The sequence below is a fragment of the Colius striatus genome, chromosome 3 (assembly GCF_028858725.1).
Source record: "Colius striatus isolate bColStr4 chromosome 3, bColStr4.1.hap1, whole genome shotgun sequence".
Classification (NCBI taxonomy): Eukaryota; Metazoa; Chordata; class Aves; order Coliiformes; family Coliidae; genus Colius; species Colius striatus.
The window spans coordinates 43,552,815-43,565,339 of NC_084761.1; the positions used below are offsets into that span (position 1 = coordinate 43,552,815).

At 35.5% G+C, this 12,525-nt stretch overlaps 1 protein-coding gene across 5 annotated transcripts in view; it reads right to left on the reverse strand.

The window, feature by feature from the left end:
- Positions 1 to 460: 460 nt before the first annotated feature.
- Positions 461 to 12,525, reverse strand: part of SGMS2 (sphingomyelin synthase 2) — a 34,269-nt gene continuing 22,204 nt past the window's right edge. For 4 of the 5 annotated variants that reach the window (XM_061992706.1, XM_061992705.1, XM_061992704.1 and 1 more), the window contains exons 2-6: positions 10,785 to 11,450; positions 9,878 to 9,995; positions 7,997 to 8,150; positions 4,944 to 5,110; positions 461 to 4,167 (exon numbers count right to left, since the gene is read on the reverse strand). In XM_061992706.1, coding sequence (XP_061848690.1) covers positions 3,964 to 4,167; positions 4,944 to 5,110; positions 7,997 to 8,150; positions 9,878 to 9,995; positions 10,785 to 11,239 — 1,098 coding nt within the window. In that variant the 5' untranslated portion in view covers positions 11,240 to 11,450 and the 3' untranslated portion in view covers positions 461 to 3,963. Of the gene's footprint in view, positions 4,168 to 4,936; positions 5,111 to 7,996; positions 8,151 to 9,877; positions 9,996 to 10,784; positions 11,451 to 12,525 lie in introns of all 5 variants that reach the window. The other variant, XM_061992709.1, reaches the window with a different exon arrangement.

A 12,525-nucleotide genomic window follows, 5' to 3' on the forward strand; every position in this document is an offset into this window, starting at 1 on the left:
GACATGTTTTCAAAATTACCCCATAAATCTTTAAGCTTTTTAATTTGAAAAACTCTAGGAGCTTTCGGAAAGTTCATTTAAATGGAAAGCCTTCACCTTGCACTTAAGTTAATGGCCCTGGTCTGTAGACCTGTAAATCAAACTTCTCATCTACTGAAATAAGAAAAAGAATTCAAGTTAGTGGCAAGCAACTTACTATAAATTGTCTAACCAGATGCTAATGATGGGAGGAAGCCAAAGCTGGAACAGATTCTGATTTAAGATATGGGTAAGTGGATTAGCAATAATCTAATTAAGAGAATTCTCACTCATCTCTTAAAGTAATTCCCAGTTCTGTCTCTGTTACTGAGCTTTATATCTCCATTATATGAAGGTAGTGTATCTTAACATATATATATATATGTATAGTCTTATTTTTTTTTCCTTCCTTCTCTCCCACCCCTCTAACTTTTTTTTTTTTTTTTTTTTTTTTTAAGGAGGGAAGCAAATCCAGTACTAGAGTTCATAGCAATGTTTAGCACAGGTCTTTTTGCCCCTACCCTGCCAGTAGTTTTTTTTCCAAGAAAACAATGATTAGCATTTAGTACCACTTATGTCCACATGGGAGTGCTAAGCACATACTAGAGAAATGTCAGTTTACACTGTTTCAAGTATATGTTAATAATTTCTAGCATTAGAATTAATCATGTGTAACATGACCACGTAGCAGCCCGTTTAAATGCTCAAGTTACCTTTAAATCCATGTTTAAATTCAGTTTAGGCATTTAAGAAAGCTTGTTTCATAAATGCAAAGCACCTAAGAGCACCTAAGTCATACTGATAAGCAAGGTGTACAAGTGTAGCGTCTTTTTTTTTTTTTCTAAAGTGTCTAGAAAGTTTTACATGTAACTTTTCAGTAGAGAGAAGGAGCATTTCTTTATAGCCACAGTATATATGTAGCTCATGTGCTACATGTAAGACAGACTCTTGTAACTCCAGGAAAAAGCGTACTGCAAAACTTTGGCCACTTACATCTCCAATAAGCCTACAATCAAGCAATCAGTACATTAAATGAAGTCTAAATTTCTCTTCTTTTTACTTACTGCAGCCCTTTTTAGGATGAAACCATGTTTTCAGCTTCATAGTACTTATCATCATTAAGTCCTTAATCATTTTTATGCACCAGCTGTAGTTTGTATTGGATAAACCACTATAGCAGTAAGCACTAGCATATAACTGCTACTTACCCCATTTCATCACCTTACACATGGGCCTAAATAGTCTTCAAACACATCCATACTATCCAAGTCTGCAAATGCAATTTATAGCTAGACAGTAAAGTGACATTTTCCTGCTCAGTAAAAATACATACACACACCCCATTTTGAGAGCTTTGATATAATAGAGAAGATTTACGTACTTAAAGGAGGACTGAGCCAGAATAAGAATATAAAATATTTTGAGCTAGGTCTGCCATTTAAACTTTCGATTTGTATTACAACAGAAGTTTCTATCAAATGCAGTAGTAGAATAAAAGCTTAGGCTGCCCAAAAAAAGCATAATCTTTACTTGGTTCTATTACATCCCTTTCATATGTTTCCTTTCCAGAAATAGGATTAAGTGTAAAAAAACAAAATACCTCATCCTGCATGAAGAAATTCTACATTGTAGATATGATACAGAAATCCCACTGAAACATGGTGGTGTCTATGCTGGCAATTAGGTATCTAGACTATCAAAGTATTTATTATTCAGCCACGCGATGAAAACCACTGTTCAAGCTCCTTACTGGAACACTTTCCATGATGTAATTTTCAAGGCATTGTTAGCACTAAATAAATTAATTTACTATTTCTAAAAAGATAGTATTGCTACAAGTGGGATAACATGACTGTATTTAAGATATTGCAAGGCTTAGCACTCAGCTTCAAAAAAAGCAAACTATGGTCTATGAAGTAGTATTGGTAAAATAAGTGTCGTAGGAGATTTACAGTCTGACATGGAAGAGATTAATGTATATAATACAGAAAAAATACTTTCACGTGTTTTGATACTGGCTTTTCAGCTACTCAGGGTCTGCTGGGAGCAAGCAAATGAAAACATGTATGCCCATACACACACAACTCCCAGGGGCACACTATAAGTCTAAGAAGCTTATTTTAAATAACAAAACCAAACATCACCAGAATTTCTTTCTTAGGTAAGTTTTACCAAGGATGTATTATAAAGGAACATTGTTTATTGTATTACTTTGATAATGCACAAATATATTTGAAATGCACACCAACAATATTCTCATGTACAACTCATAGCAATTGATCCCCTTAACTGGAAAAAATAATATTTGAATGTTTCGTATTGCATTGTATAACTTCAACTAGACTTTCTAAAAACAAGTTGTCATTACTTAAACTGTGTTCATGCTTGTCACTCAGTTCAAGACATTCCTAAAATAAGCAGCATTTCCTTTATATTAGTATTACTTCAAAACTTACTGGAGTTTTATCTTTGCGATCCAGTTTTACTGAAGATTTGAAAATAAAACTGAGTTAACCACAAATTAATATAGAACAAAATTGATTAAACATGGAATAATAATTTTCTACCTTGCTTTCCCAACAATAGAAAATAATAAAAACCAAGAAGAACCAGGTAGCCCTTAACTTGTGGGTTTGTTTTATGTTTGCCTTGGCAATTTCCCACATTCTCAACCAACTTGTTTAAACAGCCATTTCAGTTGGACTCAAATTCTGAAAAAAAAAAAAAAGTAAAGGAATCTGCATGTGAATTCTACCAGTGTCATTTAATACGAAATGAGCTTAGGTAATAACTGAAGAAATGCTACTGTTGGAGGTATTCACCTTGGCACTTTTTTGGTTTTTAAGTTACAGAAACATATCCAACAGGTAAAAAAAAGAAATGCAGAACTATGACTCCCAAGCAAGCTTGCTATGTAGTCTCAACAAGAGATAGCTACTAAAATTTAAAAACCTAATATTTAAATATAGCCCCATTATGGACCTGGCCTTGGATTCTTCAAGCAGGAGAGATTTATGGGACTTTTTCCTGAATAAAGAACAGTACAACCACTCTTTCCACTAAGTAGTTCTGTTTAATATGTGTTTAATACACAGCAATGTGTGCTTTTAGGTGTATATGCAAGTACATAACACCGATGGGCATTGTATAGCTATGTACACAATGCCAAACTGCAATTAAAGATTTAGACTCTGAAACTGTGTCCTTTTTTAAAAATAAAATTTCAGGCTACTAGAGCTCTGATGTTAGCAGCTATTACTAATTTGCAAAGTCATCAGGTAGCACAACAGTTTAAATATAAAATTACTAATAAAAATGTAAAAATTGGTATATTGAATACATGGGAGATTACGGTGATATGTAGTATTTAGAGTTTTAAGATATTCATACCCACAGACGGTAAAAAAGTCAAGACTCACTTCCATCTGTACCAGTCACACGAAGGTCTTACCTTCATTAGTAAGAATAATGCAACAAACCACTTCCCACAATTGTGGGTTTTGGTTTTTTTATGCACTTCAATATGCCGACACTGTGCCTCTAAATTTTAGCATGTTTTTGCCCTTGGACACTCCAGAACCCTGAAGATGAGACTTTTGGGTGCTTCTGTGGATGAGTGATAGTAATAAAAGTGTTAATGTGGTCTTCGGCACCTCTATCATTAGTAAAGCAAAGTCCCGCAATTTTTTTTCTTTAATAAAAATAATCCCATCAGTGGTGCACTCCAGCACTGAAGAGTAGAACAGGTCTGTACAGCCTGATGATAGGAAAGCATATGAAATGACAAAACGTTTGTCTACAATTGTCTTTCCATGAATTGCACAGAAGCTTGGTCCACTTCTTCAGTTACAGTGAAGTCCTCTTAAGAACTTTGGTTACAGCATTAATGTTTTGGTAAAAAAAGAACACTCAAACAAAAAAACAGAACAGATGCTTTCCTTTTCTTCAGGTAGATTTTTCATTGTCCTCTCCTGTCTTCTGAACCCGTGAATACTTTTTGCATGAAGATTTGAAGCAGCTGGGAGGCCAAGATATTGGCCAGGAAAAGCTGCAAGGAACAGAGCCTTGCACATTCTTCTCAAAGAAATAAAATATTGGATACCACCATGCTCGAGAGAGAAAATTTGTCTGAGAAGAAACCTTTAAAGTCTGTATTGGCACAAAGAAATAAAGAAGCAAAGAAAACAGACAATCAATTTAAAGCAGTATAATCAATTACATTGAGTCAAGACAACTAAAAATGCACTATATTTGTATGCATTTCTGCAAAGACAAGATGCATTTAGCCTAGAAAAAGAAAGTTACACATGGTTGTCGAAACATATACTACAAACTAAGAATATTTGAGACAAAAGTATGCTTCATTGCTGTGCAAGATTCAAGAAGATAAAACAAGTCTGTCTCAACAAGAGTCCATTTAGGGTTGAGAATTAGACTAAAATGGCTTAAGAGCCATGTTTCTACTTGAAAATTGTTTTTGAAACAACTGCAGCACGTATCTTCAGAATAAAGTATTTTTAGTGACATTTACAGAAGAACTGTCACTAAACTCTTTCAATGGTCTAGGCAATTTAAGTTGGTCAGAAATTTTTTTACTGAACTACTATTTAACTTATGAGCTTAGGTAAACAAAGGTTATTCTATACATCCACTACAGCAACAAAACCTTGAAGTTAAAGTTTCCAAAGTATCAGGAGTTATAAAAATAACATCATGAAAAAAAAAATTTTTAAATAGCTTCATAACAGGTGCAGATCAAAAAAAAAATAACATCTTAACCATTAAATATTCACTCTTTGCCTAATTTTTTAAAATTTCAATATGGAACCTCTATTTTCATTTCAAAATTAATAACTTATTTTGAACTTTGTGCAGTATTAACAAATGCAGACTATATACTGATTCTAAAGGTACTCACCACTCACCTTTTCATTAGCCATTGAGTGGTACCACCAGAAAAGCCGTGTGGTGATATAGTAAGCAATGATGACATCTACAGTATAGTGTTCATGAGCAACAAGGATACAAATTATTCCAGCAGCACTCATTAGCCAACAGATTAAGTGATACCACCAGAAATGACGTGGTGAATCTGTGAAACAGGGAGGTGATGGGGAGAAGAAACAAAAACCACATACATAAAAAAAAGCCATATATGTTATTATAGCAATCCACAAAGGAAAGGAAAAAAGATAAAAAAGATTATTTAATTAAGGCTATTACATTTTAAATCCTAACTCATTTATGCCACACTGGTACAAGAACCCTGTTTTGACACAGAAAACAAAATAGAAGAATTATTTAAACTTAGTGAGGTATTCTTACTTTGTAAAATGAATCCAAGATGATCTTGCAGTTAGAGACAGACAGCACCATCAGCCATTTTCTAGTCAAATAACTAAGTTTACCAGTTAAATCACTTCTAGAGTATGGAGGGAGAGATGGAACTGAGGTAAGACATACTTTTCGATTATTTTACTTTGAGTGCTTCAAATATCTGTTCTTTTTAATGGTCTATGTTCAAGTAAACTTACACCCAAATATCCAGAATTGATAAGAAGTGAGCAGAGAGCACAGATTAAACAGAAATAGACACCCTTATTTTATTTCCTAGGTTTATGTACTTTGCACAAGACCTCTGTTCTATGAAAAAGAATACACTGTACAGGGAAGTACAGTATGTGAATTTATACCCTTTCATTAAAGATTAACAAATGGGAGTGAAGCTATTCTTCAAAATGCATTTAAGCCGCTTCAGTGGAAAAGTTTCCCTGCCCTTCTTTCCCTGTTGAAAAATGCCTTGAGTGTCACAATGACCATTCATAACTTCTGACAGGCTAATGGGCTTCATTTTACTCACAGTGGGAGGTTTTGGCACTTGTCGCCTTGTGGGTCAATGGTCACCCTTTTGTTTCACACAGTACCAGCGGAGAAGTTCCCCATCTCAACAAGCCTACCCAGTAGTAGGTTTGAGAGGCCTGACCAAAACAAGTTACTGTAGGAAGACTTAAATTTTGGTACAAGTGTGAACACAGAAAATTCTAACAACTATTCCCAAAATGCTGCAGACAAATTTGTATCTACTGATTAAAATCAAAACATTAAAAAAAAAAAAAAGAGACATCATCTCAAGAAGTTGATGAAAACAGCCCCAGCAAGAGAGACATAGCAAGGCTACAGATGTAAATAACTATTCTGGGGAAAAAAAGATGGAATGTGGGGGAATAAATGAAGCAGCAGAAAAAGGATGAAAGGAACAAAAGAGCAGAGCAAAAAATCCACCAAGCCAGAAATAATAAAAACCTCAGAGTGCATTTTGTATTCAAGATGTGTCATATCAGAAGAGCTGAAAAGAATATCATAAGCAATGTCTAATTTGGAGCAATTATAAGGCTCAAGTCCTTTCTCAGAAAACATTTTTCTAATTATATGGGAGGCAGAAAAAGGAAAGCAATACATTTCTCAGAAAACACAACTCCAGTGAAACAGACACCCAACAATTAGGCAGCAAAGGGCTTATTACAAGAATTTACATCTACAACTCTTTCAGCCTCTTAATGATGAGAGTACATGAGTTATACTAGTCCTGAAAATATTGGGTTACCTGCATCTTTCCTAGTACTAAAGACACTGAAGAGTACATAACTAGCATTAATAACATATTCAAACAATGCAAACAACCAGTCTATTATTAGGTGATTTTCCTAATACCCATTCTGGTAATTTTGACCTAGGCCTAAGAATCAGCATTGTAAACCACTCTGTAGATTTGAAGTTTGTCATGTTTTTTTTTTTAAGGCAGAATGTAGCACTGCAACACCTCCTTTCCTCAAGGAAGGCATTCAACTAATGCTGGCTGGTTTCAGTGAGAATTACACATTCTCATGAGCCAAGCTAGCATTTGTACAGTTTGGAACAACAGTAAGAGAGAAGATTCCAATTCCAGACATGTGTACTGGAAAGGGAACTCCTCACTACACATTCATAAGAGGCCAAGTTCACACGGTAGAAGCATTACTTTACCATGTATCAGATTCAGAAGATAGCACTTTGTTCTCCAAAGCTCTGTGTGTACAGCACAGATTTTTTCCCCATGCCTCACAGCAATGTAAAGAAAAGGGGAAACCATAACTCCAACTATATCTTCTGTGTGCTTGCCAAATTCTTATCAACTCCAAGAGGCAAAAGTAGGACCTCTAGCAGATGACATCCAAGAAGCATGAACTAACTTTCCACTGTTTGCAGTAACTAATATACAGCACACTTCAAAAAATAACTTTGCTTCTGGATGTATGTCCTGGTTTTGTCAGGAATAGTTAATTTCTTGTTCCTAGTAGCTGGTACAGTTCTGAATTTGGTGTAAGAATAATGTTGATAGCAACAACTAAAATAACAGTGTGTTAAGTACTAGTTTTCTTAAGGACTTGGCAATTTCAGTGAAGAGGTGCACAAGAAGCTGAGAGGCAGCATGGTCAGGACAACTGATCTGAACTGTCCAAAGGGCTATTCCATATCACAGAAGAGGAGGGTACAAATCCAGGGGGAGTTATCAAGCCACTGAGGGTTGCCAGCTGGGGTTAAACCATGACAATGTAGTGAAAGTATGCAATGACACTGTACTCGAGCCACAAAAATTCCTTAACTCACATAATTAACTACAGTATGTGTTACCCAAATTGGGAATAGTCTATCAACGAATAATGAAAAGCTAGCTTGCTTCAATCAACAAGTAAACGTGTTATATAAAGATAGAAGCAATGTCTAGTCACATTAAGCCATAATTAAAACCCACACCACTTCTATTACACTCATGTTCCATTTTTGCTGATAGTCATGATTTTTCTTTCAAATTCATACAGTCTGTGTGTAGCTGACTTGCAGCTTTTGGAGGACAAAAAATTTACATGCACTTTTATCAAGTATTTTCCCAATACAATGGATTTGAATGAGAGAAGTGCATTGAAATACCATCACTTACACTCTTTGATGAACAGGTAGATTAGTGTTAATACCACAGTGTGACCACTAAACAGGAAGTCTCCGCACAGGATGTGTGATCCAGTTATGGACAGACCACCACCAGAAATCAGTCGCAGAATCCTCTGAACCTTTGCCTGAGAATCTCCATTCAACTAAGAACACCATAGAAAAAGTACAAAAGAAAAGTTTAAGACAAACCATAAGTGACTCAAAATTTCTTGTCCAAACACATATGGACTCAGGGAGAAAAAGGACACATTATCTTCATTTTCATTGGCTTTCTTTCAGATATTCTTAAACAAATAAGCATGCATATCAAAGTTGACAGGTGCTGAAGATCAGCTTGATGACACTAGCATTATGTCTATGCTTTCCCAAACTGTTTTAAAACATGCATTGTACATCAATGAGATGTAGAAATATACTAGACAGAGAAACATTAAAAATGGGTAATCTCATGATAGCCATTGACAGAACGAAAAACACCTAATCAAAACTGGTTCAACCAGTACAACCTTGAGTAGTGTTTCTGTCATCCTGTTGACAGATGAGCAATGTTTCTACAGGACAGAAACCTCAAACTCAATTTTAGATTTCATAACAAACTCACTCAGGACCTACTCAGATTTAGAGTATTTAGTTTTTTTAAATACATATCAGGTTCAGTTTTTGATTTCTCATAAATACTAGGCAAATACTCAATTTCATCTAGCTGTTTAAAGATTAACTTGGGAAAAAACAAACAAGTTAAAGGGATAACTGACTTTACCATAACCAGAAAAATATTTACATGTGACAAAAAAAAAATCTAGAAAAGTTATCATGTTTTTCAGAGTTCAAGTAATTAATCCTGTTTCAATGCTAGCAAAGTGTACTCTCAACAGAGCTTTGCTTACCTCTTCTTACTCCTTGATACACAGTCTACTACACAGTCATTCCTCAAGCAGTAGAACAGAACAGTTGAATCTTTACAATAGTGGCATGTAAATAAAGCTTCTTGAAATAGATACCAATTCATAAGAAAAAGTAGCTCATCCACTATATTCCTAAATTGCCCCAATGTGAAAGAGTAACACTGAACAGTCATAAGCTGTATCTCAAGACCAATGAAATCCTACCCAAGAACTGACAAATGTATCCCTCATGCAAACTTGTAATATCTCTTGTTTAAAATGCTTATTTTTCAGAGCAAAGCCAAACTGCTTCTTACTGTCCTAAATGCACTGTTCTTTCAGTACAATCAACACAATACAGTTTGTTTCATGACAATTACGTCTAAAACTTATTAGTAACATACTTTGTGCCACCACTTAGCTACACTGACTAAATTTAAAAAAGATATTATTGTAGAAACACAAGTATGTGTGTTTCTATATGCATCAGCTCATTTAAATAGCTAAACTTGTTTTAGTCACATGTAATACATACACATGTTGCAGACTGCAAGCAATAACAGGCAGTTGACTGACAGCTCTTGACAAAGTAGTGTTAAGAAACAGGAGAAAACTTATGATTGTGGTTACAATGCAACAAAAGCTTGCATACAAGCCTATGAACTACAACATTTACGTCAAGTATCCCACCATGTAAGCAAAAACACTGCTGAAGTGATTAGCTCGAGTCTCAAAAGCAAGTTTACTAATTTAGTAGCAGCACTACTTCAACATAGGTACCACCCTTTCAAGCACCTCAACAGCATCAACAGCTTGAGTGTCTTTCTGTACCACACAACTTTTCATTTATCACCATTTATGTTTCCAATGACATCAACTAAAAGCAATTTGTGTTAACATCTGGAATGCTATCTCCTATTTGCTCTAATAAGCCATGAGGACTTAGGCAGTTAAAAAGGCAAGAATTAGGGAGCTAAGGTTCTTACCTTTGGCGCACACTGAAAATGCATTCCAGGCACAGGTAAGGTGGTAACGTACATAGTAATACAGCGGTACAGATACAAAGTTCCTATTATAAAAAAGAACCTGCGTCCCACTATTGATCTGTAATCAAGGGAAGGGGGGGAAAAAAAGACTGAGTGTGAAGTTCATGTGGGACATACATACAACAGTTACAGAGCTCTAGTTAGATTAGCTAGCTAAATCCCTAGAATTAAAGTGCAGCTCCACCCACTACTCTTCCCTATACACTTCTCTAAATCAAACACTAAAAATTCTTTCTTCAAGTTTTAGTCTTGCTAGTTCATAATAGCACAGGACTACTACAAGGCTCCCATCAAAGCTAACTAACCAATTTACCATGGCCATGGTATAACTTGAGTGTGGAATTCGGCATAGATTTCTTGGACTCTGTGACCTTCTCTTTTCAGTCCCATATTATAACCACATGCTTGAATTAAACATGTCTGGCTTAAGCAAATCAAGACAAAGGAAGAAGCTTCTAGTCTAGCTGTAGAGAACAGTGGGTTCCTCCTCAAATGTGGATTAGATTTTTTACATCATTATGATTTCCGCTGTTTAAATATTGCCATGCCAGTAAACACTCAGGAAAGCCCAGTCACACTTACTCTGGGACTAGTACAACAGAGGTGTCAGAAATTTATATCTAAAAAATATTATTCAACAACCAGGATAAACCTGTACTTGTGTATCCAACACGGACACGGAAATATTTTCTAAAGAAGTTATCTCGTTGTCATTTTCCTGCCAGCCTTATTCTACAATATTACTACAGATTCTACAATTTTTTTCTACTCAAGTGAACAAGGGAAACCAGCATTCTGAAAACATACAGCATAGAAAAAAAAAAAAAAAAAAAAAGAGGCTACTTACTTGTATCTAAGAAACAACCACTGGAATATCCATAAGCCAACTAGTATCATTCCATTTATTTCTGATACAGAAAAAGCCCATTTCACACGATCAATGTAATCAAAAAATTTGTCAGGCAAGGGAGGGCTGAGCTCCTTTGGAGGTACTCTCTCATGGACCACAGTGATCATAACAGTTGTTAGAATCAGGTTGAAGAGAGCATAGACAAAAGCAATGCCTGTTTTCCACCATTCCAGAGGAAATTTGTTCCTAGACTCAGTAGGCATAGCAATCTGTATGTAATCAGGGTATTTCTTCGTTGTTTTTCGCAAGCCATTAGACAAGCCCTTTGGTTTGCTAGTGCCATTTTTGTTCTCTTCACTGACTGAGAGAGTAGGTCGTGAGTAACCATTAGAAGTGTCATTGTTTTGACCCTCCATATGCTCTTCAAGCTTCGCTGTCTCAATGGTATTCATTCCCAAGCTGTATGGCCAAATTGGTTTTATCGGTGATCAATTTCCAGACTCTCTAAAGTCTCTGATTCCTTGAAGTCCAGTGTTCTTGTTTCTAGATAACTTTTGATTTCTGTACAACTCTAAAAAGTGTCCATTGTGCTTTCACCACTCAGATTCTGTAAAGCAAATTGTGAACAAAATTTTTCTTTCCTCTAGAGGAGAGTTGTATCATCTGCAAAAGAACAACACAAATACTGAGGACTTTCAGAACTAGGAATGAGACATCAAATAATTATCTTAAAAATGTTTATTCTAAGTTCCATTCAAGTCTACTTACATACATGGTCAAAAGGCAAACTAGAAACAGGTAGTTAACTTGAAATAAGGCGAATCCTACTGATTTATCATTTGATCTGTTTAGGAACTAGTACCAATTTAGTTATTGTTCGTGTGGTTTTCGTTTATTTTAAAAGGACAAGATCCACATAGTTTAATATTCATAACAGCACAGTTGTCAGCATTAAGATTAATGCACGTTTGCAGGAACATTGAATTTTATTGCTTATATTACTCCATAAAACAGATCTCCTTTTTGACTCTAGGGTTGCTATAGATATTAATATGGTGTCATGGTCTAAGCCTAGCTGGCAACAACCAAACCACACAGCCACTCACTCACTCTTCTGCACCTCAGGAGGATGGAAAAGAGGAAAAGGTATGTTGAAACAAGGACAATTTAACAGAACAGCACAAGGAGAGAACAAATCACCATAACCACAATATAGAAATATACTGGGCATTGCTTGCTTTGCCCACTGCCCCAAATACAACACTCAATCCTGACTGAGTAGCCACAGTTCCCAAGTGCCCAGGCCAGTACCAACCCCCCATATACTCAGCACAACTCAGCCCAGAATGGAATAACCTGGCCATGCTCCTTTGGCTGCTTACTCTATCCCAGACAAATCCAGGACACACAGTTTCTCCATATAGATCAGGCAATCTTATTAGTCCAGATGACAGGACAGAAAACAGAAGAGACTACAGGATTTTATTTCACAAGGCATAGCATAATTTACATCAATCTACTCAATAGTTAGCTCAACTAAGTTTGCTTGGATCTAAATAAGTATTTTAACCAGAAAATTTAAGTGTCTATTTCGATACTGTAGTACCCAATAAATAATGTCTAAAATGTCAGTGAACTGAGAAATATACCTCTGGATTAGATTCTTAGTTATGGTAACCTATACGTAGAATAGACTATAAAATGGATCTGTGTCTGTCCTTTAGTTACTTTAAAATGT